General features: G+C 33.7%; 5 protein-coding genes across 13 annotated transcripts in view; 3 read left to right on the forward strand and 2 right to left on the reverse strand.

Moving 5' to 3' along the window:
• LOC119835977 overlaps positions 1-1,027 on the forward strand; it is a 9,201-nt gene extending 8,174 nt beyond the window's left edge. Inside the window, exon 10 of the mRNA XM_038361111.1 lies at positions 205-1,027. Within this exon, the coding sequence (XP_038217039.1) occupies positions 205-899 (695 nt within the window). The 3' untranslated portion in view covers positions 900-1,027. The remainder of the gene's footprint in view (positions 1-204) is intronic.
• On the reverse strand, positions 922-4,777 carry LOC119835978. 2 transcript variants are annotated; one of them, XM_038361112.1, is made up of 6 exons: positions 4,499-4,772; positions 3,970-4,323; positions 2,915-3,004; positions 2,045-2,480; positions 1,196-1,318; positions 922-1,074 (listed from the first exon to the last, which is right to left on the reverse strand). In XM_038361112.1, coding segments are annotated over exons 1-6 (1,044 nt in total). In that variant the 5' UTR covers positions 4,538-4,772; the 3' UTR covers positions 922-1,072. The 2 variants fall into 2 exon arrangements, with proteins under 2 accessions (XP_038217040.1, XP_038217041.1); XM_038361113.1 differs by lacking the exon at positions 2,915-3,004 and having other exon boundaries at positions 4,499-4,777.
• Positions 4,778-5,040: 263 nt separating this feature from the next.
• LOC119836119 lies at positions 5,041-11,294 on the forward strand. Of its 3 annotated transcripts, none has more exons than XM_038361370.1 (11): positions 5,041-5,325; positions 5,397-5,606; positions 5,852-5,929; positions 6,098-6,208; positions 7,320-7,530; positions 7,994-8,067; positions 8,238-8,354; positions 9,054-9,116; positions 9,568-9,627; positions 10,499-10,664; positions 11,090-11,294. In XM_038361370.1, exons 1-11 carry the CDS (start codon positions 5,290-5,292, stop codon positions 11,227-11,229), a joined length of 1,266 nt encoding a protein of 421 aa, XP_038217298.1. In that variant the 5' UTR covers positions 5,041-5,289; the 3' UTR covers positions 11,230-11,294. The 3 variants fall into 3 exon arrangements, with proteins under 3 accessions (XP_038217298.1, XP_038217299.1, XP_038217300.1); XM_038361371.1 differs by having other exon boundaries at positions 9,568-9,621; XM_038361372.1 differs by lacking the exon at positions 8,238-8,354.
• Positions 11,295-12,104: 810 nt separating this feature from the next.
• Positions 12,105-18,203, forward strand: LOC119836120. Its single transcript, XM_038361374.1, has 10 exons — positions 12,105-12,300; positions 12,419-12,634; positions 12,934-13,011; positions 13,504-13,614; positions 14,700-14,910; positions 15,591-15,661; positions 16,355-16,471; positions 16,894-16,956; positions 17,457-17,622; positions 18,007-18,203. The coding sequence occupies exons 1-10, from the start codon at positions 12,265-12,267 to the stop codon at positions 18,144-18,146; spliced, it is 1,209 nt and encodes a 402-aa protein (XP_038217302.1). The 5' UTR covers positions 12,105-12,264; the 3' UTR covers positions 18,147-18,203.
• Positions 18,204-18,649: 446 nt separating this feature from the next.
• Positions 18,650-27,671, reverse strand: part of LOC119835981 (calpain-B) — a 43,013-nt gene continuing 33,991 nt past the window's right edge. For 3 of the 6 annotated variants that reach the window (XM_038361115.1, XM_038361118.1, XM_038361119.1), the window contains exons 12-20: positions 26,896-27,092; positions 26,444-26,551; positions 26,070-26,112; positions 25,509-25,641; positions 23,021-23,221; positions 21,924-22,051; positions 21,017-21,138; positions 20,438-20,511; positions 18,650-19,185 (exon numbers count right to left, since the gene is read on the reverse strand). In XM_038361115.1, coding sequence (XP_038217043.1) covers positions 19,103-19,185; positions 20,438-20,511; positions 21,017-21,138; positions 21,924-22,051; positions 23,021-23,221; positions 25,509-25,641; positions 26,070-26,112; positions 26,444-26,551; positions 26,896-27,092 — 1,089 coding nt within the window. In that variant the 3' untranslated portion in view covers positions 18,650-19,102. Of the gene's footprint in view, positions 19,186-19,679; positions 19,754-20,437; positions 20,512-21,016; positions 21,139-21,923; positions 22,052-23,020; positions 23,222-25,508; positions 25,642-26,069; positions 26,113-26,443; positions 26,552-26,895; positions 27,093-27,671 lie in introns of all 6 variants that reach the window. The other 3 variants (XM_038361120.1, XM_038361121.1, XM_038361116.1) reach the window with 2 other exon arrangements.

Consider the following 27,671-nt stretch of genomic DNA (forward strand, 5'->3'; position numbering starts at 1 on the left):
ATCAAAATAAAGCTACTCACGGATTATTAGCTTGATAGTAATCAAGTGCAAAAATGGGCGATGGATCCTGGACTAAAACTATGATTGCCCGGCAAATTTTTGATTTCTAAAAAGTTTTTTTTTATAATAGGAGCAATAAATAAGTAAAAAATATAACACCTTTACATATAAGTCTAACAACTATATATATTATTTTGATTTCAGATGAAAAAACTTTAACTTTCAAACCATTCCATTTATGCGGACCACCCCTAAAAGGGAAATTGAAATCGAAGTACGGAAAAAATCAGAATAACGTTGAAGATGGAGACGATGATGAGATCGATGATGATGATGATGGTGTCGATGATAATGATGGTGAATGTGACGACGGTGATGATGAAATGGGTGATCAACTAGAAAATTATAATGAAGAAGTTTCCGATCATGATAAAAGCGTAATGATTATTGAAGAAAAACATGACATAATACAATTAGACGATACTGATGGAGCGGAACCTGATAATGACGAAGCTGATCAAATTGAAAAAGATGTTAACGAAATATGTGAAGTTTATAATATAGGTCATAATGTACATGAAAAAGACAGTGAGATTCAAAACAATGATGGCAATGGACACACTCACGGTAAGACAAACAATGATACTAACCAATCTCAAGAACATAACGATTTGGAAATTGTGGACGGCATTAATAAAAAGGATACTTCAAATAATGAATCTAAGAATACCCAAGAAATTGCAAGAGATACATGCCATGATCTGATAGTAGGTAATGACAGCTATGTAGTCCTTGATGATGCAGATGATGATAATAAAAATGATACACTTCCCCAAGAAGCTATACCGGAAGTCATACAGAATGCGGATATAACTGAGGAGGATTTGGAAGATTTTTAAAACAAAATATAAGTTGTGTAACTATTTATTCTAAATATGTTTTCCTTTTATATATTAAGATATTTTAGTTCAACGTAATTCTAAAGATATGCTAAAACATTACCTTTAAATAAAGGTCTTAAACATAATAATAAAAACTTATGTTATTGTGTGCTTCCCTCTGGCTTTTTTTATTCTGAAAGAAAATATTGAAAGAAATCTTTAATAATCATTTACAATTTTATTCAAACTTAACTATAAGCTGTAGTAAAATATTAGCTGTAGAAAAAGTATATAAATAAGAAATAAATAATTACATTTAACATCGCAGTCTTCTGTCCAATCGTCTAAATCATGGCTCAGTTCGTGAATGGGTAAATCTAGAGGGTCGACGTTACTGCTGCTGACTTGGGAGCTAGTCATGTCAGAATTAACAGAGTCTGAAATGGAAAAAAAAAAATATATCGTCTGTTTTGAGGGTATTTATAAAAATAGTGTTTGGAGTGTTCCTTTAAAATTTATAACATAAATGCATCCTCAAATAAATGTGGTAACACTCAATGTGTTCTGTACAGAACCCTCGGCGAACTGAATTCATAAATGATAATAATTTCATCACATTGTGCAATACACGGTCTGGATTGATATTCCCGCTCTGCAATCCCAACTCATTTATTGTACATTTTTATATACACATTGAAATTTCTCAAGCTATATCACGACCTTGAAGACACAATGTCTTACAACGGCTATAAGCACATTTTACAAACAGCATTTACTTGTCTATGGTAACAAGTAAAAATTGTGTTTGACAAAAACAGTGCTTCTCGTTGTGAATCTCTTAAGCGGAATGTGCGCATTAGACATATCCCACGAAATTATAATATTTATGGCATGGTGTAGCTTGAGAACAATGTATATTTTTATTACTTCGGCTTTGTAAATAAATAAAATTACTGGGCACGAGCTTTAACTACAAGAGTTTTTATATCCGCCAGTGATCGTCAGGACAAATTAGTATCATTATCATCATAATTATATAAAGATGGTAAAAGTATTGGGATCCCCTTCGAAACTGTAGTAATAGTTAAAAGTGACAAGTGTACCGCAGAATCAAAATGCAATCTTTTGTACAGACAATTGATTCCACGGCTTCACTTAAATACCTGTATACTGCTGGCCAATTTGTTTAGATTGCTGCAGCAGCTCGTCGGGCAACTGGCCTTGCCTAATCATATCTCTAAGAGTTAAAACGAATTTTTCATCTGTGTACATAGGATAAACTTGTCTGTACATTGCTATGATTCTTTTCGTGTTAAATACCACCATGCCTTGTAAAACGTTCAATATGCGTTGCTTTACATGTGTGCGCAACAAGGCATTAAATATCGGTCGTGTCTCTTGAGCTATGTGAATTCGAATTATGTTATTCATCTCCTTCCCGATGATTCGGCAAGGCCAGTATAATTTGCAGCCCCGATTCTCGCCAGCTTTGTTGTTCTGATCTTGGGGTCGCTTACGCTCTTTTTTTAGAGTCGGTTGTTTTTTAATTTTGATCGCGACCTCGCTCTCCTCTGAAATGACCGTGCTTGGCCCGGCATTCTGTGAAATACATTTATTCCATAACATTTTAGTTAGGAAACTATTGAAGCGATATCACACTTTGCAATGATGAAAATCAGACTTTCATTTGTCTTACCGTAAACGGGATTAGTTTTATTTATGAAATAATTCCCGCGTAAAAGGTAACCGTCTGATTTTATCAAAAATAGATATAGAAATGACAAAACAAAGCCATGAAGGACCATTTCAGATTGGAGTATTCTATTTTTATTAATATTGATCAAAAAGCATATACCTAGTTAGTTATACAAGTTTTTTATTAAAACCTTAAAATAGACGTATTTTTTAAATAACTGAATTTCAATTTCTATCATAATTATGGCATACGCAACATAGTCAAATATTAAAAAAAACATATATGGATAACTTCCTATAATTTTCACATGACTTTATTTTTCAGGACAATCACTTACTTGTAGCATTTCCAACCGTTTTTGTTCCATGATTAGTTTCTGTTCCGCCTCAACTAGCATTCGTTTTCGATTTGTCAGTTCTATCTCCAACTAAACATACAATTTAAAAACAACATCTACATATTATATTTATTGTAACAAAGTGATTAGTATAAAAATACTATGTCCTGCATAATATGTTGGACACCACTCAAGCCTAGGCTTAAAAGGAAATTATAGTTGTCTAAAAAGCATATAAAAAATCTACTAATGTTAAAATTTTGTACTCATTAATTATTTAAGCAATACTATAGAAGAGCTATGAATCAACTAAATTCTTTTTGTCCATCTATAGCAAAGCTTAAGTGTTGTATGATAAGTGAGTGGTTTCAGTGGTTCAAACTTAACCAAAAACACATAAACCTTAACCAAAAAAAAAAAAAAATTGTGTGTACCTTTATTACTACTTTTGTTTATATTTGGCCTTTACTGATCAATGGATCATGCAGTGACTCATTCAAGGATTTCCATATTTCTTTGGGGGATCTTTTATCTAGGCTATGTGGTGCCTATTTATACAATTTGTTGTTTTACTTTTTTACCAAAACTAAAGTCTGACATGTACATTTTTTAGCCTGAAGGTATAACTAATTATATTCTATGCCAGGGCTGCATGCTTTTAGTGTCAGAATTGATATTTTTGCTGAATTATCCATATTATCATATAATTTCTGGAGAAAAACACATTCCCTTTGACTGTCTTACACAAAAACTATTTTATGTGAGACAGTCTGTGCATTGTTGCTTCCATAAGAACTACAACTATTAAGTCAAAATACTACATCCTCTCAAGACTAGGCTTTTAACATTCTAATATTTTACCATCTATGTTGATATTGTATATATATATATTTATATCTTTAGGCTCTTCAAAAATTCAAGTTAATATGTATATATACACACAGCACCAACATAGACTCATAATAAATAAAGTTTCTAATTAATTGATGTTATATATATTTACAATAATATAAAATGATTTCATAAAAATTCTAATTACATTACCAAAATCTTACCTCAATTTTGGAAAGTTCCTCATTGATATGAGGACTTCGTGACCTCACTGGGGAGTAAGCTCTTTGGTGTTCCACAGGCCATTGCCTCTTCTCCTCATAATCATTGTTTTCCTGAGGTATGGCTTGCTCATCTTTCATGTAGCACTTCAGTAAGTATATTTGTTGATCTGTATGCTGGAACGGATAGTCTTGGAGGGTTGCTACAGCCTTCTCTGCAGCATTGGGTGATTCAAAACGAATCACCATCTGATTGGACGAGTCAGGAGCCGTACTGAGCGATTCTATCCAGAATTTTACTGGAGGTCGTTTGAAAACAAATTGACCCAGGAAATGCACCATTTTCTGCTTCTTTACCTATATTTTGGTAAATATAACTTAAGGTAAATATTAATGCATCTCACTTGTTGTTTTGATTTGATGATTATTTATAATATTAAAATTATCATTTCTTGTTTGTTACATTTCGGAAACTTAGTTTTAAAGAGGCGTTAATTTGGCTTGCTTTAGCAGTTTGTATTAACATACTTACTGTTTTAGGAAGACCGCTGACAATAACATAATACGGCATATTTTGTGAATCGATTTTTAATACAATTACGAATACTGTTGATGAACGCAATAAAAGGTTTTCTTGTAGTAAGGTATGTACAGACGGTCCTTTTTCTCCCTTCTGTACAAATATCTTGGTACCGTAAATATTGTCTTTAATCAAAAGCAAATTTACAATCACAGCAAGTAAGCAATACAGCAGTGACAAAGAAAATGTCAGTTAAACTATTAAACAAGGGTGGCGCTGGGCGCAGGGCGCTACTGTAGCAAAGAATGAGCTAAAAGTGGCAAAATATATTTCAACAGCTAACAGGGCACATAAGTAGTAAGAATAAAAATTACTGTAGCATTTTAAGCCAATCTTATTCATATCTATGTAGTTATTCATACTTCTATGTTATAAAATAATTTTTAAAAGCAGTAAAATAATGTTTGATCAGGCAACACGTTAATCGGTAGGTATCAACCAAAGAGTAGTATATACGGGTAGTATCAACAAGATATTATTGTCAATTGTCATTTGTCATATAACAATTTTCCAGCAATCAGCATTGTAATTTGCAAGTTGCAACATTGCCTTTCCCCTTTGCCATTTGGCTATAAAAACAAAACTGAAAACACGCTTCGGCTTTCTCGTACTTATCATTATTTATACTGATTTTATAAAAAAAAAGTAAATATTGTCTACACGTACCCCGTGGTTGTAAACACATAATATTTAGCACAGTAAACATTTTACGTTGACAAAATCTTCAATATATTCTCATAAAAATGACCGTAATTGCTGTGGATGATGTACCGCCAAAAGTAAGAGCCTATTAAGTAGAATTTATGTTATTACTCAAAAGTTTCAGTCAATATCTAAGTTTTTGTTTCAGCTAACTATGAAACTATTTATAAGAAAGCTTTCTTGGATTGTGAAAGGTCATTTTGAAGCCCTCGGCTTTGACTCTAAAAATAATACTTCCAAGACTTGTTATTTAAAATTATCACCGAATTTGAATGTTGTCGAAGTTATAAGAAGAATCAACGAAACACCCAGTGGAAAATTGAGGTTCAAGGCATACATCCCTTCATCAGTTCCAAATGTAAATATATTATTTTCTACACACACAAACTTTCTACAGCCTTTTTAAAACTAAAAGAATAGAATATAGGTATATATAGAATTTATTTTTTAAATTTATGCAGAATAAAAATAGTAAAAATGTTTAATTTTTATTGCCGGTTAGTCTTCCACTCTTTTTATTAAGTTCCAAAAATAGTAACAAATATTTATTATGTATGTGTACTAAATTTTCTACTTATTTACTGTTTTCAACTACTGTTTTAGTTTACAGGAAAACCTACAACTTTGTCAAATAAATTGAGGAGAGTGATAAAGATACCATTGGAGTTATCACCAGAACAGGTAATATTTTTTTCAAACTCACACACTTATAATATATTCAATTTCACTTTTGATAATATTTCTATAGAGAACTACTATATAATGTAGTTGCTTGATTTAAACAATTAGATTTTTGTTCCTTTTGCTTGCTTGCTTGATTGTTTGTTATAATTGTTATTTTTGTTACAGTGCTTCCTAAAAGTGCATAATGAAATTATCACAGAATTGGTGTACAAGTTCACAGGATTACTTAGAATCAGTCAAAAAACCAATCACAGGCTTATGGAAAATATTTGTTTTGTAAGTATATTTTTATAGTATTTATATGCCACTAGTGATCCAGCTGGCTTCGCTTATGGTACATACAAATTGCTTATAGCAATCAGGGATCAAGTAAATATTCAAAGCTGAAAGATTTTTTTAAATCAGTCCAGTAGGTCCTGAGATTAGTGTGTTACAAACAAACCCTTCAGTATTGATATTTCAACCAAGATGTCAAAAGAATTTTGTACTCCAAATGATCCCATAACAGACATTTTTAAAGTGAGGTAAAATTCAGTATGTTTTGTTTGACTCAAAAATCACAAATATTTCCAACATAACTCAAGATGAATATATACCATTATTCAGATTTAAATATATTTATGTTCTACTTGAATTTATAATTCACAACTGCCTGTATGTACTTGGACAGTGACAATAATTATGTATCCATACAGAAGCCTGTCCTGTCCATGCTGGTGATGATTCTTACATCGCTTACTAAACAAACTAAGTATCATATTGTATTCTTCGTATTTCTTTCACAATATTTTATGAAGTGACTTTTGTGTTTGGTGATAGGAGGCTACAGAGTTACATAGAGTCATTCTATTGTGTGTCTTATTCTCATGGCATCCCTTGACTGAGGGAAGTGGGCATGGAAAGTAAGTATTATGTGCTATTAAAGTGAAGTCCCGTGTCCCCTACTGGGGTATGGGGCAGATGATATACATCTGTTTCACTGATCGATTTTCTTTATGGACAAGTAGGTGTTTTTTTTATGTCACCGTCGGCAATGGAGCTGGTGGCTCGCCTGATGGTAAGCGCTACCACTGCCCATGAACATTTGAAGAGGCGTAAGGTCAATTGCAGACCTTTCGCCTCTTCAAATGGATTGCCGACTTTAATTGGAAAGGGATTAGGAAAGGATTGATGAGAGGAATAAAGGAAAGGACTAGGAAGGGTAAGGAAAAGGATATGGGCCTCCGGCTCCCCCACTCACCGTACGAAACACAATAGCAACAAATAGTTTTCTGTGGGGGTGTGGTACATCCCCGGTACGAGCTGGCCCAATTCGTGCCGAAGCGTGCTCGACTCCCACAATAAGCCTTCTGAATGTGCTATTAAGTTACTTTCTATTTAATTTCAGGCAGTAGCCGAAAGACTAAGACGCGTCGCTAACTCGTCTAAAATAAACAACACACCATTCAAACTCAGCTCGGCGTACAGAAAGGCCCATCCGCATGTTGGTGATTTCCAACTTATTTCGTCCACTTTGCATATGTTGGAGGATGCGCAGGCGCAGCAGAGGTCACAGATTAGCGAAAAGGATTTGACAGTTGTGCATGTTAATCCATATGGTGATTAATTTGAGTAACTTATATTTTCATGTGAATAAAGTAATGGATGAAATTAATGGTATCAAACAGCTTGTGCAAAAAATAATAAAAAAAACTTTGCTTCGTAATTAATTACTTTATTAATCATGTATTAATATTTATTTATTTGTTTCATTCAAAAGCATTTTGTTCAATTGTTGTAAAAAAATTAAGAACCGTTTCAAATGCATTGGAAATTTGAGGGGGATAAAATCAATATTCACATGTATTTTCTACTTCACGGCAGTTATAGTTTTGTTTTTTTACTTTTTCTTCTTTGTTTGTTATGGATAAAGTGCAAAATAAAGAGTAAATTTTGGGAATGTAAAAAATCAAGTAAAACTAAGTATAGAAGGATAAATTACCAAGAAGAAAATGTAAATTGTGGTAAACAGTGATTTATTTGAGCATCATTTTATTTTATTTATGACGTTTTATGTTACAGCTGTTGTGAATAACGCACGACTCGAGAGAGTGAAAGATGATACTAATAAATATTCAGACAGAATTATAAAAAGGGTAAGCTTTTAAACTAATTGAAATATTCACAATTGTTCAGTTAATTAATTATACTTAGATTTTTGTTTGTAAAAGTACAAAAAATATTACTAATATAATCACTATACAAAAAATATCTTTGTTCATGATTTGACAATGAATTAAAAATTTTCCGTATTTATTTTTCGTAGGTGACAGAATATATAAACAAGTTGAATACAGAATCTAATCCAGAACAGAGTGAAGAGGAGAAAGCAAGAGTCAATGTTAGGAAACAGTTGAAGAAAGTACAACCATACTTATCAGTTGTAAGAAGTTCTCTTAATATACTATCCTTTTTTTTTTATCGCCTAGCAGGCAAACGAACAGGCGGGTCACGTTTTCTTCAAGGTATCCCCATCGAATATGCCTGGGAACACCGAAGATGGTTGATCATTCCACAGGAGGTTTGTTCTTGGCAAAAAATCCTACTTATATCCTACTATCCTACTAATCCCATTCTACTAATATTATAAATGCGAAAGCTTGTAAGGATATGTGTGTGTGTTTGTTGCTCTTTCACGCAAAAACGATGAACTTTGGTATGTAGATAGCTGGACAACTGGAACAACATAAAGGCTACTTTTTATCCCGATATTCCTACGGGATACGGACTTACGCGGGTGAAACCGCGGGGCGCAGCTAGTACTTCCATATTTTTTTTGTGATTCACAATTAAAAAAGAATAGTTACTTTCGAGGTGAAATATGCAAAGAATTTGTAAGCAGATATAAAAAAAATGTATGCAAAACAATTGATTGAAGGTTTCTTACTTGATCTATCTTTGTTGGATATTATGACTTACTAGCCTTTCCGACTTCGCCCATGGTATTTACTTAGTCTACTCTAAAACATGCAGCGATCTCATATTTATCCAACGATGAAATCATTTTTGAAATCGGTCTAGTAGTTGCTGACATAAACATGTACAAACAAACATTTGATTATCGTGTTTATTCACTTTTCAGATCATCAGAGAAGTGACTGGGGCACAATTGATTCCATTGCATAAATCGAACAGCAACACTAAGGTATGTTAAAACACACTTTCAAATTAATAATATTATTAGTATGAATGTATTTTCTTCTTAACAACAGTTTTGTTTTTGTTTGTTTAAATTTATACATTGTCTATAGTTGCATGGAAGAAATAATTTAATAGCCATGAGGCAAAAAAAAAATTAATGAATATTTATTTTCCCTTTTTTTGCTACTTATATGATATGGTATATAAAAAGGCTTAATTTATTCAGTCATTCATGGGATTCCTAAATACGTTGGCAGAAGTATGTTCAAATGCAATGTTAAATGATTATTTTTAATCAGTCCTGAGCGTGCTTAAGTTAATTCCTGACATTAGCACACTCATATAAACAAACATACAAACATTTTATGATTTAGTTATAGAGCTCATAGAACAATATAACATTAATATTCATGTTTAATAAATAGTGTTATTTATTACTTTTCTTTATTGTTTAGGTGAATGAGTTCCCGGGGAACTATGTGAAACCAATGAGGCCAAGTTTGTGCAAAGTACGGGTATGGTGGAAATTTTTTTTATTATAATTTTAATATATAATAATTTGGGAAAGTAAAAAATCAACTTAAACTGAGTATAGAAGGCTAAATTAACAAAGGGCAGATGATGTACATCTGTTTCACTGATCGATTTTCTTTACGGGCGAGTAGGTGATCAGCCCCCACCGGGAATTGAACCCAGGACCTCTCGATTCTACGCTCACGCGTTTTATTATATTAACAATGGTGTAATCAAAGTAGAATGAAACCAACTGTCTTGCTTCTTTGGAAAATGTACGTTATGTTTTACTAACTCTGCGCACGCGGCTTTGCACGCGTGATTTTCGGAGTAGTTTAGCCACGGGCGGAGAGTACAAAACATAGTATAAAACAAAGTCGCTTTCCCTGTCTGTCCCAATGTACCTACGTATGCTTAAATCTTTTAAACTACACAACGTATTTTGATGGGGTTTTTTTTAATAGATATAGTGATTCAAGAGAAAGGCATATATGTGTAATAACATCTATTGGACTATTCTGTATTTAACGCGTGTGAAGCCGCAGGCAAGAGCTAGTACTACGGTCGTGAACATCGATGAATAAGCAAAAGCTAGTGCAAAATAAATAAAACTAGCAGCTAACCCGCGGCTATATAGATGATAAACCCCTATTATTATAATATAAATAATTGGAACTGAGAGAAAATAATAAATTACTACATAAATTGAATTTACAAGTCATTCACTAACATAAATGTATCTTTGCTATGCAATTCTTACAAAATATATAATTTTTTTAATATATAAATAGTACATATTTATATATTCTATCAGAATCTGTAATTTATATCTATTATTGTTATATATGTTTCTATAATTGATATATTTAACAGATATACGGCGAGCCATACTTCCCTGGTCGCGAAGACATCAAACTGTTTTTGAAGAAGTTCGCAGCGAGATCGATACACAGAGCGGACGCCATGTTTAATTTGCTTCATGTGAAAGTCACGCGGCAGGCGTACAATAAGATGTTGGCTGAAGACGGTGTTATGATTGGTAAAAATAAATAAAAAATTGGTCTTGCGATCCCACTACAGGGCTATCCCATCATTGATCGCGTATGCAATCCTATCCGACACAGATTCCTTACCACTCTATAGATGATGGTAATCCTATATGGAATCCTGTAGTGCAAACCCAGTGTTTTTTTTTATCGCGTATTTGAAATAAAAATAAGCTTCTGTGTGTTCTACTCATGCATTTTGAATGAGAAATCCCATAGATCAAATAAAAAAATAATGTAATGTAACGGACCGAAAGTCCGAAAAATACCATCACAGGATACCACGAGGATCCCATGTGGAATCCCACTGCGTGCTATCCTTGATCCCATTTGCAATCTCATCTCACTTCTGAATCCTTATATAATCCCAGCATTGATGCCTTATTGTGAAACTGACTCTAATTATTATTATTTTCAGGGGGCTGTAAACTTATCATACGCGGGTCAGATTTTCCCACATATAAGATTCCAGAAGAGGTTATAAGGCAAATATCTCATGTTCCCGAGCCGATGCGAAATGACAGACATATCGTCACGGAAAATTGGGAAGATTGGTGAATGGATTTGTGTAAATAAGTTAGTTAGTAAGGAGTATTATAGATAAATATATTATGATTATAAACACAACAAATTGTTTTTTTTTAAACAATGAAAAATCGCAGCTTGTATGCTTAGTGCGTAGGCATTTCTTTCATGCTAAACTTCGATCAATAATAAATGCTGAGAAGTAAAGAATAAATCACACTTGGTTAACTTATCAAGAATCGGTGAACTATATGTTATTATCCTGATGAGGATCGCCAGGCTTAAATATTTAACTTACGTATATATATTACGTATATTAGAGAAATGACAGACAGACAATTCAGTTGATACTATCATTAAAGACGCAATTCATGAAATCACAGGACATGAAATCACGGCCTAAGACCAAGGGGTTGCACTATATGAACAGGTATCTTCTAGGGAAGCGCGCTCCATCTTATACCACATCTCAGCTTACCATCAGGCGAGATCGTGGTCAAGCGCTTCCCTATCATGAATAATAAAAAAACTGTTATTGGCAATTAAGCCATTAAAATGAAATCAAAAGAAATTCGTTAGAACATTTATATAATTATGGACCTTTCATCGTCTGGAATTGTTTCTAAGTCGGGAATGATGAATCATCCATTACGGAATAATTGCTTGTACTTAACGATTACACGATGTGTAGTCAAAGAGTAATATAATGAGTACTAGGGGTATAAAAAAAATATAAAAATAAAACAAAATAACATAAAATAATCTGTGGTACATAATTTGCCATATAGTGATCTATGGCAAATTATCAATCTAATAATTCTCAATTTTTTTTTAATTGGCAAAAAGACATAACTACTTGACACGAAGAGTAAAAAAAAAATTAAAATTGTCATCTGTCAATAATTGAAGGATTGCTTCGTCTTTATAATTTATAAACAAATGCATATAAATTTCCTATTAGTATTTTAATAAATTTTACTTAGTTACGCCGTGTGTGGTGGGATAAATAAAGCAAATTATCTCGCAGATATTTTATGCGCGTAAAAATTTTAATACTTCCTCTTAAAAATGACCGTAATTGCCGTAGATGGTGTGCCGCCAAAGGTAGTTAATGGTTTTACCCTTTTAACAGGTTTTTTTTAACAGGTTTTACCCTTAGTTTTAGAAGTTGTATGTTTAAATTTCCCAAAAATGTCATTTAATATTTATATTTATGTTCCAGCTCACTATGAAACTATTTATTAGAAAGCTTTCATGGGTTGTGAAAGGCCATTTTGAAGCCCTCGGCTTTGAGTTCAAGAAAAACAGCCCAAAGATTTGTTATTTAAAATTGTCGCCGAATTTGAATGCAGCTGATGTTATAAGAAGAATCAACAACTATGAGACACCAAGTGGGAAATTTAAGTTAAGAGCATATGTCCCTTCAACAGTTCCGAATGTAAATATAAAATATTTTTCGTCAAAATATCTATTAGAACATATGCGACTAGCTGCGTTCAGTTCCTTTTATAAGTAGAATTTGTTTATTTTTAATTATTTAATTGTGTACATAGACACTAAAATAAATACATAGTGTAACTAAAACAACATAATAATTTTAATTGCAGTTAAAACTGTAACAAGGAAAAAGTAAAAATCTCGATTCCACTTTTAATTGTTTGGTTTGAATGATAGAAATAAATAGTATACACATAACATAAAAGCTCTCCATCTACTAATGTGACTATTCCTGTTTAGTTAGGTGCAAAACCTGTAACATTGTCAAACAGATTGAGAAGAGTCATGAAGATACCATTGGAATTGACGCCAGAGGAGGTAAATTATTATATAAATAATATGAAGCGGAAGAGTTTCTTTGCACTTTATATCTGAGCAATTACTGGACCAGTTTCAAATATTCTGATATGTATTGGATTACTGATTGCTATGGGCTATCCTATCCTACTAATATTATAATGTGAAAGTTTGTGAGGGTAAATGTATGTGTATGTGTATGTGTATGTTTGTTAATCTTTCACACAAAAACTATTGAACCTTGATACAAGATAGCTGTACAACTTAAACACATAGGCAACTTTTTATCCCCATATTCCTATGGGATATAGACTTACGCATGTGAAACCGCGGGGTGCAGCTAGTATATAATGAATATGAAGCAATAAAAAACACATGTGACAATACAATAAATAAAGAATAAAAATGAGGACCATTTTTATTATTTATTTAACAATTTTATGTACCACCACCTAAAAAATGTTGTATATATAATTTTTTTTATTATATATATTCATGTGATTATTGTTACAGTGTTTTCTAAAAGTACACAATGAAATCATCAAGGAAATGGTATACAAGTTTACAGGACTGCTTAATCTGAGTAAAAAGACCAACCACAAACTTATGGATAATATATGCCTTGTAAGTATGTTTTAACGTTTATTTATTGAAACTGTAAATAAATAAAAATAATCATCGTGATGTAAGATAGTTTATATTCATAGTTGTAATGTTTTGGATAAGAGGTATAAACTGAAAGCTTAGAATTCTATGTCCTATGCATTTGTTAAATCAAGATTAGATATTTTCATTTTACTTCAGTTTTAATAATTTTTAAATTATACTTAATGGTCGTACCGGCTCTGCTCAGATATCAAGATTCCTGATATATCCCAAGGGAGCATTTAATCGGGATAAAGTTTCCTATCACCCATGTCAGCTCATACCATGACTGTATACTATTTTTATCAAAATCTGTTCAATAGTATCAGCATGATTGCTGGATAAACATCCACACAAACAAGCTTTCACATCCTACTTCCTACTAATATTATAAATGTGAAAATTTGTAAGGATGTGTGTGAGTTTGTTGCTCTTTCATACAAAAAGTACTGAACTAAATGCAATGAAATTTGGTACGTAGACAATTCAACAACTGGAATAACATATAGGCAACCTTTTATCCCGATAATTTAGATTAAACCGCGGGCGCAGCTGGTTTATAATATTAGTGTTATTAAGTTTATTTGAGTGCAGTTTTTATTTAATTTATATTATTTACATGGACATAAGACATAATCAATAAGCATAAGACATAAGCAAAGGACATTGGATATGAATGTGATCTTGTGAGTGCTATAAGCCAGTATATATATATATATTTTTTTTAATGGAATATGACAAATGTTGTCGCCTAAGAACCACAGGACAGTTCTTTGGCATCATTATTACGTACATGTTCCATATTATGCAGAATTAAGATGTAAAATACAACAACTACAGAATTGCTTGCCGGCTCTTCTCTGTAGAAATTGCCTTCCGAACCGGTGGTAAATGTTACAGCTGTGTAACATGACGATTTAAAAGTGCTACTATAGGAAGTTTAATTGAATAAATAAATGTTTGAGTTTGAGTTTATTTCTAAATCACCAAGTCCTAGTTGGTGTCCTTGCAGAATCGTTGCCCGGTCTGCCAATATTCATGTAATCAGGAACCTTATATTTCAGACGGTAGCCGAGAGGCTGAGACGCGTCTCCAACTCGTCTAAAATAGTCAATACACCGTTCAAACTCAGCTCGGCGTACAGGAAAGCGCACCCGCACTTTGGCGATTTCCAATTCATTCTGTGCACTTTGCATATGTTGGAGGATGCGCAGGCGCAGCAGAGGTCGCAGATCAGCGAGAAGGAGTTGACAGTTGTCTACTATAATCCGGATGGTAATCGCTACGTAGTATAAAACAAAGACGCTTCCTCTGTCTCGAATTCCCTATGTATGCTTAAATCTTTAAAACTACGCAACGGATTTTGATGGGGTCTTTTTTAAATAGATAGAGTGATACAAGAACAAGTCTTATTTGTATTTTTATTGCATGCAAAGCCGCGGGCAAAAGTTAGTTAGTTTTTTATTCAAAATTTTAACAGACAGATAAACTAAACAATAAAAAAAAAGCTAATATCGTTTTCTTTAACCTTCCTTATCCTTTTCCTTTTCCATAAAGGAACCCATCATCAGTTCTTTACTTATCCCATACCTTATTAATACTGTAATTCAATTGTAGAGTCATGAAGCTTGCAAATAACGCTTACCATAACGACAATGATATAATAGCTAAGTTAAAAATAATCATTTCTCCCATACTAATTTATTAGTTAACTAGCTGCGCCCCGCGGTTTCACCCGGGTAGGTCCATATCCCGTAGGAGTATCGGGATAAAAAGTTGCCTATATGTTATTCCAATTATCCAGCTGTCTACGTACCAAATTTTATTGCAATCGTTTCATCAGTTTTTGCGTGAAAGAGCAACAAACACACACACACATCCTTACAAACTTTCGCATTTATAATATTGTTACAGTAGGATTTGTTATTGATAAAATACATATTTTTCTTTTACAGTTATAAATAACGTACGTCATGACAACGCAAGAGAAACATGCAATAAATACTCGGAGAGAATTATTAAGAAGGTAAGAGATATTGAAATTCAATACTAATGGAAGAAATCTTTGTTCCTCACGTGCCACAGTGTCGCGAGTCCGATCTGATTCGCGCTTGATCATTTATTTTAGACTTTGTTTGTCAAAAGCAGTGTTGGCTCAGTGGTGAGAACCTCGGACTTCAAAATCGAGAAGTCGGGGTTCGAGCCCGGGCGGGCGTGTAGGGGATTAATTGATTTTTTCAATTTATCTACACATGTGGATAACATCACCACTGCTTAAAACGGTGCAGGTAAACATCGTGAGGAAACCGGCATGTCCAAGAAACAAAAGACGACATGTGACATCTGCCAGCCCGCACTTGGCCAGCGTGGTGGATTATGGCCTGAACCCTCATAGGAGGCCTGTCTCCCAGCAGTGGGAACTTATATGGACTGATGATGATGATGTTTATCCCTGGGTCTACTATTATTTTTTCAAATTTCATCCAAGTTTTCAAATTAATCTGGGAAATCTCAATGGCCAGACTTCGCATTGATCAATACTAATATTATAAAGAGGAAAGATTTCTATGTTATCATGTTTGTTATGTTATCACACGAAAACTACTGGACCTATTGCAAACATTCTTTCAACATTACTAAGCTGCAACTTCACTGAGTGACATAGACTGAACATGTACGTACAATAATCTAATATTCCTAAAAGAAACGCATTTATCAGGTGACAGAGCACATAAATAGTCTAAAGACAGACTCGCACCCGGACCAGACTGAAGAAGAGAAAGCAAGAGTTAATGTAAGGAAGCAGTTGAAGAAGATAGCACCATATTTAGCACTGGTAAGTTTTTTTAGCATTAAATATACAACTTCTCAAAAGAAGTCTCATGTTTATTGCTCAATTAATAGACAATCCAATACAAAAATTTGTATAATTTTGGAGCAGCCGTTTCTGAGGTTAAATAAGCCAAAAAAAAAAAACCAAACTATTTAAGGAGTTGTAAAGAGTTAATAGTTTTTCTTGTTCAAAAGCTGCTGAATCGAGTTTCAAAAAGAGTTTGATAAAATATCTACATTGAAATACGGTTTTTATTAACTGCCAAATAATAGAAGAGGCATGTGACTACAGGGATTTATGTTTTAAATTTTTTTTCACGTCTATGTATTGCTCTCTCTAAAAAAAGCATAATTCATCATCATTAAAAAAAAAAGACATGCAATTATTATTATTATTATTTTTTTCATGTATATTGTATCTTTCAGATGGTCAAAGAGGTGACGGGGGCACATTTGAAACCTGTGAAGCAATCCTTCTACGACGTTAGGGTATGTGTGGTTTTAATGCTAGTAGTATATCTCATCTCATCCATACCATCGTGCAGTGGTGGCTCAGCGGTGAGGACCTCGGACTTCAAAATCGATAAGTCGGGGTTCGAGACCGGGCGAGTGTGCAGGAAAATCAATTTATCTGCACATGTGGATAACATCGGTTTTCTCTCGATATTGCCTTCACGGAGCTATATGGTCGTAAGCTCATCTGAATGTACAAGTCGATAAATCAAAAAAGTGTTAAAAAGTATTTGTGTTGTTTACTTATTGATCACCAGTGATACATATATTCACAATTATTTATCTATACTAATGTTATAAAGCTGAAGACTTTGTTTGTTTGTTTGTTCGAACGCACTTATCTCAGGAACTACTGGTCCAATTTGAACAATTCTATCAGTTAGCCAATTTATTGAGGAAGGTTATAGCCTATATATGTGCCACGGGCGAAGCCGGGACGGACCGCCAGTGTGAAATAAAAAAAAAACAATTCACAGATATACGGCGAGCCGTATTACCCGAGCCGCGATGAAGTTAAAGTGTTCCTGAAGAAGTTCGGAGCTAGATCGGTGCACAGGGACGACGCCATGTTCAACCTGGCTATGTTCAAGCTGACCCGGCAGGCGTATATGAACATTATGAACGAGGATGGAGTTACCATAGGTACGGCAATCCCATACTGAATCTCATTGTATGGATCCAATCCAATCCAATCCAGACCAGTCCAGTCCAATCCAGTCGAATCCAATTCCATCCAATACAATCCGACCATTCAATGCCGTTCGCCCAAATTCATTCCCTAATAATTCCCTTCTAATCTTCTTTCTGAAACTTTCTCGAAACTCGAAATAATTTTGAATCGTGAGATAACTGGCATGTCCAAAAATACCAATTTCGACGGCATGTGACATCTGCCAATCCGCACTTGGCCAGTGTGGTGGATTATGGCTTGAACCTCATAGGAGACCTTTGTCCCAGCAGTGGAAAATATATGGGCTGATGATGATGATGATGATAAAATGTCATGAAATTCTCTTATTATTTCAGGGGGCTGTAAACTTACGATACGTGGTTCAGATTTACCGACATACAAAATCCCTGAATCGGTCTTGAAGCAAATATCGATTTCGGAGCCAGCTCTAGAGGAAGGACATGTCGTGGCGGAGGAAAATTGGGAAGATTGGTGAATTTATTTGTTGGAATAAATGTATATAAGGAGAATTAAAATATATGATTTTATGTAATATTGTTTTTTTTATGTCATAAATGAACAAGAATAAGGAATTATAGATTTTTGCAGTGAGATATTGGATGAATAACGCATAATATAATAAAATGAGCTTATGTCATGGCATTTGGATATTTGCAGTTCATAGCAATAATTTGATAGAAAATGTTATGTAAGATCGATATGGTCGGAGGTCGAACGAGTCAAATTTTTTTCAAATTTCTTTGCAATCGGTTCAGTAGCTTTTGCGTGAAAGAGCAACAAACACACACACACACATCCTTACAAACTTTCGCATTTATAATATTAGTAGGATAGTAAGATAAAATTTATCACATATTTGATAACATATTTATTCAGATCTGACATACATAAAATTCATAAATAAAAAAATTGCAAATAAAATGCATTGTCATCGCAACATACTATATAATTGAAATACAATTAAATTTGTAACATACACTTTGTATCTGGTTATTTGTTATATTTAATCCGTTTCAGCTAATCGCACAGCAACTTAAGACAAAGATTATAGATTATAAATAGACTCTATGGAATGAAGATTCGGTGGATACAAAAATACTGCGTTCATGATTCATTTTTTAATAGCGAAAATTATGAAAAAATATTTTGAAGAAATGTGAATACCCGTATTATAAAAATGTCACAACACCAATATAAATGTACGAATAAAATTTGTGACTTAGTTTTCTTTTATAATTAATTGTGTGAGATTCAATTAGACTTGATATAAAAATTTTGAATGAAAATTTTTAGAACAAAGAAAGTACTCGAATAGACCACAAATAGACAATGTTTTAGTGTTAATAAAAAACTAATCTAATTAAATCTCAAACATAGATAATGTATGGACATTTAGGCCTAGTATACACGTAGCGTTAATAAGGCATTTGTCTATGAGTAGACTGTGCGATTCAGCCATTCGTCGAGTGAAAACGTAGCGTATTCACCGCCCGATGATCTCCCTTTGAAGGTTTCTGAAAAATTAAAAAAAAAGTAAAAAAAAAAAACGAAAAAATTGGCGCGACTTTTTGACAATTAGTAAGCGTGTAAATGCACAAGTTGTTTACGGGGTTTAAATATTTCGATTTTAAATAATAATATCAATGGAAAAATATTTTGTAAACCGCCCGTAAGCAACTTAACAATGAGACATTATTTGCGAACGGTATTAAATATTATACTTTTATGAGCATAACATATCAAAATTTATAACATTAAAAAGTCAACCACAAGTAAAATCTATTATTTGACTACTTAAAACCTTCGCAAAAAATATTATAACTCCAAGAGGAACATTTGATACTAACAAAAATGTAATTCAAACAAATTCCAAATTCAATCAATAAATCAAAAAGTCTCTTTAAAAGGTCAAGGTCAAAGCGGTCAACTTTGACCACGCCAAAGGTTCCTCGTAGAAGCATATGTGTGCGTGACATGTATACACAACCGTGTATATATATAGTTATACTTGTTCGTCTGTCCGCGTGTCCGCTCACGGCACCGCCAACTCTCGTTCTAGGTTCTCGAGCGGTTCATTGTTTGCTGTTGCATTATATATATGTTTAATACTAATTAGCGAAATACTCTATAGCTATTAATGAGTATATAAACAAGACATATACAAAAAATGGGTTGATATTTTTCTAAATACTAGGCTAATTTAATATACGTTATCATGCAAGGTAAATCATACTACATCATACTCAGATACGACGAATACTACTTTTAGACTGATTCTATCAAGCCTGTATGGGTATGGACTTTCTCTAGTTGTACATATTAAATTCTGTCTATCTATATATTGTAGTTTCGTTTTGAAACAACTAAAGTTTATTTATTGCCTAATAACTTAACTTAAATACAAGTTATTGGGAGTTCTGTACTCTTCTTGCTTTTAATTGATTATTTTGGAATCAAAGCAAACTGAACCTATCAATTCAAGTTTATACTACAACTAGCAGTTATATGAAGAGAAAAGAAATTACTAGAGCTTTCAAATAATCATTTAAAATATCCATTTACGTAATACCAATCATAAAGCATACCACACATAATATTTTATTGATTTAAAGCGCTAATTGATTCAAACAAATACTATATTCCTAAACTACTCTTTAATACGAAAAAAAAAAACTATATTACTTAATCTTTTTCTTTAACAAATGATTTTTAATCATTATCTTGACAAATACAAGCAAAACTTATATTTAAAGGATATAAACTCACCGATCATAGTCTTGAGTCGCACAGCGCACATTATGAAGTCATCGAACTGTATGTAACCGTCGTGGGAGCCGTATCTAGAAATGCGAGTTGATATTTAAATATCCTTACAATATATATTATCCAAATTGAACCATATAACTAGCCGTATCTAGAAGTGGTAGCTCCATCTTTCAAAAAAAATTAAATTGAAAAATCGGTTCACCCAGTAAAAAGTTGTGAGATAACAATCATGAAAAAATTAAATAACAGTCGAATACCTCCTTCTCTTTTTAAGTCGTTTGAAAAGGCATCGTTATGATTGTGAGAACTGAATCGAATAAATCATATGTTTTGTATTTTAACGATTATAAGCAGCTCTTTAAAGTAACGCTGGTCAAAAGTATAACAAATGGGCGTTCACTTTGACCACCCGTCCACTTGCACTTTGACCACCCGTCCACGTCCACTTGCACTTTGACCACCCGTCCACTTGCACTTTGACCACCCGTCCACGTCCACTTGCACTTTCACCACCTGTCCACGTCCACTTGCACTTTGACCACCCGTCCACGACCACTTGCACCTTGACCACACACGGACCTGTGAGCTAGCACGTTGAGCACGTGCGCGTTGACCGTGTAGCCCGCGGAGTGGAGCGCGTCGCGCAAGTGTTGCGCCGGTATTGCGCCGCGGCCCTCCGTGTCGTACAGACGGAATACCGCCTGCAATGTTATTTAAATAGTGTGCTTTAATTTCAAAATCCATACTTATACTATATATGTAGTAACTGTGTCCGTCTGTCTCTTCTTCATGCCTATCCGGACGGATTGATGAAATTTCGTACGGAGACAGTTTGAAGACATGAAAAGGACATTGGATAGATCCCAGATATCACAAGCTAAGCGAAGTATGTTTTCCTTTAACTGCGCGGGAGAATGGGAACACAATTACAGAGAAAACTTACAAAACAAAAGAATCATCAAATTCGGTTCACATAGTCCTGAGGTATCAAAACAAAAAAGCCAGTCAAAGTGCTAACGTAATTGTTAACGTAAAAAGTGAGAATAAAAATGTTCTTCACAACCTAATACCATTTCTAATATCATTTCAATGCTATAAAACTAAAAATTAAATTTAACAAAGGCCGCGTTCCATCGATACAATATTGTAATCATTGAAATAATGTTTCGTATTGGTTGTGATGGTTCTTAATCATCTCAATAGATGGCGTGGGGTGCCCCTTAGGCACATGAAACCGAAAGAGTAGAAGAAATTCGATTACTGTGGCAGGATCACGGGTGGCCAAGAGGCTAGGCGTTGCTACGGTTAGGCAAGAAACGCAGGTTCGAATCCTGCCTCGTGATCAAATTTTTTCTATTCTTTCAAAATTTCTCATTTATAAAGCATTTCAATGCTATAAAACTAAAAATTAAATAAACGTAAACACTTTAAACATTTTTTCTATCATTTTTTTTTTTGCATTAAAATAAAAAAAAAATCCACCTACCCTCCACTGACGCAAATCAATCCACAGCGACTTGAACTCCTCAAAGCCGAGCCCGCCAGAGTTGTCCTTATCGAGCATGGCTATCATGCTCCTACACACGTCCTTTGAAAAGCCCTGCCCGCGTAGTTCTGTGCAATTGTATGGAATTAACATTTAATTTTAATTTTTCATTTTTTTCCGTTTGCAATTTGGTTTTATCGGTGTGATGTTAAGAGGACTTGTAGATATTTTATTTTATGTTGAAAGATCCTTTTTTTGTGGTATACGTTGTTCTGTTATGCGTAATAAAGCCAATAATAATAATAATATCACACCAATAAAATGCACTTAACAAATAAAATATTTACAAACTATTCTTATGGAAATGGAGGTGACTTGATTTAAACTAGGAAAAAAAAACAAAAATAAAAAATAATTCTAAAATGCCCATTTTCGTGTACGATAAACATGCGTGAGGCGTAATGCAAACTTCATCAAATAATTTTTGTTGAAATTTACATTAAGTGTTAGTGGCTTAAGCGAAACATATTAACAGTAAAATAATGTATAATTATTTCACTTAATACCTGAAAAGGAAAAAGAAACAAATACATAAAAATATAAAATAACATACAAAAACAGACATTTTAAAATGCAGCCTCCATTTCGATAAATGTATATAAAAATATATAGAAGCATGCACCGATGTCTGAGTCCTGAAACTTACAAAACAACTATTAATATTTGTATACACAAAAAAAAAAAAAATTACAAAATACAATATTTATTTATAAAAACGTACTTCAATTGCACCTTAAGTTGCACTAACTGGCTTTTCACCTGGCCCAGATCGCACCGGGGAAGGCACCACACTCCCACACAAGACCGCTGTCAAGTAGCAGTACGCGAACGTCACTATATTTTGCCGTCGATTCGGAGAACCGGTGGTCCCCATCCATTTCCACTCAGACCATTCCACGTACGTCATCCCTACCCATTAAAAGCGGACAACCCATTCGCGGAGCCCCTGCTGCAAATGCTGATGCTCATCAAGCAAGGGTCACCCGTTGTAGCCCTCTAGCCCCCCCTCCCCTCCCGTTCCTTCCCCTTCCCGCTACCTTGTTGCGGCTGCGGCTGCGTGAGGTGGACGGTCTCGTGCCCCGGGGCCTGGCCGGCCACCTGCTGCAGGTCGACGCCGAGCTCCTTGCAGATGGGCGTGCAGAGCGCGCACAGCAGCTGCTCGAGGCAGCTCTGCTCCTGCGGCGGGCTGGCGGCGGCGCCCCCGCCGTCGTACGCGGCCCCGTGCCGCATTGCCAGTTCTGTTGGAGTGTGTTGTTTGTTTTTGATATGGGCGTGCCTTTTATACAGTGTTCATGTGGTTTTAGGTGTGGTTGTGTATTTTTTACGTGTGGGTATGTTTTTAAAGTGAAACTTATTACGTCGTTTCAAACTTTTTCGTCTATTCGTTGGCTGACTCGTGACGGTCAAGACCGATATGAAAAAGTTTCACTCTTACCGCGGTTTCCAAAAAACCGCACTATCCCTTTTTTAAGTGTGGATGTGTTTTGTATAAGGAGTGTAATTTGAGTACTACAACTAGAACAAATATAGAAGTCGACAGATATGAACACAGAAGAGGTGTGTCTTATGTATATAAAATACTCAAACGTGACTTAATTTTGGAACGTGCACTTATAATGGTATTAGGGGCATAAGGCATTTTTATTAAACGGTTGACGCTCAAAATTAAGTAGCATTTTAGTATTATGATAAAAATTATACTTAACAGTAATTACAATAAGGTAAAAATTCAAGATCAGTTTGAATAAATCAAACATAAAACTATGATAAAAATATTACCAAATAGCAACTTAGTAACGTCAGAACATTGAAAAATTAGCAAAAATACAGAATTAGTATAATATAAAATATCGTATATATCTATAAAAAAAAAATAAAGTGAAATAACACTTTTGCAATAAAAAGTTAAGAATACTTAAAAGAAAATAGATGTATATAAATTATAATAAATTAACAAGCACAACAATAAATTATTAAAAGTAAAAACAATTTCTTCGAGATGTAACTTAAAGTAAGCGAGTATTTTTAAATAGATGTCTAAAAAGCCTGTCTCTATAAATCAATAAAATCCATACATCTAGAACATTCTAAATCTATAAAAAAGGAATGCTTAGATAGATAGATGACTAAAAATCCTGTCTATAAATCAATAAAATCCATACATCTAGAACATTCTAAAAGAAACATACAAAAAAACAGTGCACTAAACGAAACAAAACATGAAACTGTGTTACTTACATATATAAAATCACACGGAATGCGAAAATCATAACAGAAGCATTAAGCTAGGTAAATACAGTTACACACAAAATGGGCATTGTAGTTACATACACATATAAATATTCAAATTTCGAACTCTTATTAGAATGGACATGAATTTTTAGAAGTACCCTCAACTTTTATAAATTTTTCAGGGTTGTTACTTAAATCGCACGAATATTGAATCGAAATCTATGGCGTTAGAAGAGAGATAGGTCATTATTTTGGGTGAAAATTGGAGATGAATGTAATATTACTTATATTTCGTATTGATGTGAAAAGAACACACGTCTGTACACGCAATGAGGAGTACACACATACATACATATTTTGTATAGTGAATAAAAATTGCCGACATGATGTCCAATAAGTCGACACCAAGCCAGCAACGGGAACTAAGCCAGGTTAAAACAGTTATCAGAGATTTAAAAAGAATTGGTAAAGTGGAGCGCATTATATATTCAAAATTAACATCGAAATATACACAGCAGTATATTCATTGAATGATTTTTATAAGATTATAAAACTGTGGATGTATATAGCCGCAGCCTAAATTAATCGGGAGTAGTTTAATAGATGTTATTACACATATAAAACTTCCTCTTGAATCACTCTATCTATTAAAAATAATCCCATCAAATTCCGTTGCGCAGTACATACATATGTACATAGGGACATAGGTACAGAGAAAGCGAGTTTGTTAATATTTAACTATTATTGAGTTGTGGCAGCTGCGACTGTTCCAGATTTTTTCGGCATTTACAATGAGATCAAAGAAATTGTATTGGCCCCTCGGTCGTATAAACAGTTTTTATTTCCACACAGCCATAATGTTACAAAAATTATGACATATATATTCTCTTCTGATAACCATTTTTCCCTGGCTGCACAATACATTATTTATTAATTAATTTTTAAAGACTATATAAAGTAATGCGAGAAAATGTGTGTTCCCCTCATAGCTGCTTATATGTAGCTGATAGCAAACAATAGATAGAAATTAATGAAAAAAAAACTTATGAATAGATCTGTTTTAAATTCACATATAAAAAAAAACATGTAAAACTTCATATTTTGCAATAATAAGACACTGGAATTGAAAAACAGAGGAGATGAATTGAAAGAAGGCAGTTGAAATAAACTGTATGTATCAACCATGTAAAATCACCCTACCCATATACAAAAAACCGTAACCGCGTATAAAAAGACCCAATAGGAAAAAAAAAAAATCCCTCCCAAAAACAACCCACTTAAAAAACAACATACCTTCTCTCATGGCATAGTCAAGTATCTCCTTGAGCTCCTGCCAGTCTACTTCACCATCATCACCCGCGAGCCGGGTGAAGAACTGACGGACGGGGTCCGTCGGTTCCGGTTCCGGGGGGAGAATTTCCTTCACCTGTTTTCATGGAATTGTTAGTTATTTTATCGTGTCGAATGCAATAACGTGAAAAAAACTAAAACAGGAAGAAGGATAAAAAAAGAATATAAAAAAAATTTAATCGAATTGAAATAAAATATAGCGCTGGTTTTCGGGCCAAGACATCAAGACCTAACAATAAAAAATACACAATGTGTAGGAATAAATAAATGAGTATACATAAGGTAATTATTTAATCCTGGCAATCCTACTCAGGATTATTAAGCTAAGCTCATGTAATTATTGGCCTGTCACCGTTCTTTGATAAGTGATACAAAGTTTGAATTAAATCTATCCATTTAAAGTGGGTCATAATCGACTCTGAAGGTCACACACAAACATACAGGTAAACTTAATAAAGTTAAGAATCAGTAATTAAAACCTTACTTTAATTAAAATTAACCTACCCTATCATCGACATCTCCCATTCCAACATCTTCGTCGTTTTCACTGAAAAAGAAAAAATCCTCAATAAGCATACCTTCTGTGTTATATCATAAAAACGGAACGTATGTTTTTTCGTATATTTGTAACGTTTTCACGCAAAAACAGCTGGATCAATTCAAAAATTCCTTCACCATTAAAAAGCTGCAACTTCACTGAATGACATAGGCTTTATTATATGTACCACGGGCAAAGCCGGGGCGGACCGCTAGTTTAAGTTAAAAGTAGTTGTAATGTTTCATTAATTGTTGTAATATCTCTCATTGATTTTTTGAATCTTAAAAACAATGAAGGAAAAAAAAAACACATTAACAATGAAAACAGAGATAAAACTCACGCCATATTATTACTCTTCTCAGAGAAGACACGCAGTAAGAACTCCCCTTCCTCATTCGGCTCGAACGTCGATGGGACAATCACGTAGCGGCCTGGCTCGAACTTGAATCTGTTGTGAACATATTTCACTGTTGTGAACATATTTCATTTCATTTTATTATATAAAAGTTTGTAAAACATCCTGTATTAAAAGTACACTGGGTGTTTTACAAACGTTGATTGTGGAAAAAAAATCTTAAATAACAAATCGGGGCATAAAATTGTATACTGCTTTAAGACGTCACGCTAAACTCTCTAGAATTCTGCACCCTACTACAGACATAGGTAATTTTTTGCAAAAAAAAAATTATTTAGTTGGGTTAGTTCTCTTCTAGCCCTAACTTCTTGGGGCATAGTAATCTTATGGGTTAATTTTATTTATTTTTTCACAAAAAAAAATCGGTTATTTCTCACCTAGCGCTAACCTCTCGCAAATTAATGAACGCCTGCGACCTCCCCACTGACGCGTTGTACTTGAAGTAGTTGACGTCGAGTGGTTTGGGCACATGGCCGTAGTCCGGCAGGCGGTACACGGCGAAGCCGATGGTGAGGCACTCGAGCCCCTGGTGCCGCTGCGAGCGGCGGTTCTTCTGCATCAGCGCCACTATTATCTGTGGTGAAACGGAAATAAATTATCATTTCAACACGTACGGCACATAATAAAAAATGTAGGAAAAAAAACGATAATAAATAATTAATTTAACAAGCCGGCACATAAATAATAGAAATAAAGTAAACACATCGATGAAGTATATGAATGTAAGAGCGAAAATATATACATATTTATTTAAACACGCAGGTAAAATAATTAAACAAAAAACAAGGAATTATTTCAACACACTGCTAATAATAAAAAAAAAAAAATAGAAAAAAGTGAATAGATTAATACAAAAAAAAAAAACAGATAAAAGTAAACAAATTAATAAAGCATATAAGAGAAAAGAACGCGTCAGTAAATATAATAATTATTTCGTGTGTGATACGATTTTCAAGAAAAAGAAAAATAGAAGACTCTTATTCCTGTTGTGGCAACAAATGGCGATAATGATGAAAAAGAAACAATAAATCTATGCTTTAAAATATATGAAAAAAATAAAAAAAGGTGTGCGTGTGATTCACACACGATAGAAGTGAAACTTCAGTAAATCGACAAAAGAATGAGATGAATTTATATAAAATATAAAATAGTA

The sequence above is a fragment of the Zerene cesonia genome, chromosome 22 (assembly GCF_012273895.1).
Source record: "Zerene cesonia ecotype Mississippi chromosome 22, Zerene_cesonia_1.1, whole genome shotgun sequence".
NCBI classification, from domain to species: Eukaryota; Metazoa; Arthropoda; class Insecta; order Lepidoptera; family Pieridae; genus Zerene; species Zerene cesonia.

Excerpts from the sequence above, each read along its gene's own strand:
- LOC119836119 (XM_038361370.1), top strand. The coding sequence starts at position 5,290 with ATGACCGTAATTGCTGTGGATGATGTACCGCCAAAA. Across the intron at positions 5,607-5,851 it reads TCCCTTCATCAGTTCCAAAT|TTTACAGGAAAACCTACAAC; the intron begins GTAAATATATTA and ends CTACTGTTTTAG. Across the intron at positions 5,930-6,097 it reads TGGAGTTATCACCAGAACAG|TGCTTCCTAAAAGTGCATAA; the intron begins GTAATATTTTTT and ends TTTTTGTTACAG.
- LOC119836120 (XM_038361374.1), top strand. The coding sequence starts at position 12,265 with ATGACCGTAATTGCCGTAGATGGTGTGCCGCCAAAG. Across the intron at positions 12,635-12,933 it reads TCCCTTCAACAGTTCCGAAT|TTAGGTGCAAAACCTGTAAC; the intron begins GTAAATATAAAA and ends ATTCCTGTTTAG. Across the intron at positions 13,012-13,503 it reads TGGAATTGACGCCAGAGGAG|TGTTTTCTAAAAGTACACAA; the intron begins GTAAATTATTAT and ends TTATTGTTACAG.
- LOC119835978 (XM_038361112.1), bottom strand. The coding sequence starts at position 4,537 with ATGCCGTATTATGTTATTGTCAGCGGTCTTCCTAAAACA. Across the intron at positions 3,005-3,969 it reads AGGAACTTTCCAAAATTGAG|TTGGAGATAGAACTGACAAA; the intron begins GTAAGATTTTGG and ends TTGTATGTTTAG. Across the intron at positions 1,319-2,044 it reads AATTGGCCAGCAGTATACAG|ACTCTGTTAATTCTGACATG; the intron begins GTATTTAAGTGA and ends TTTCCATTTCAG.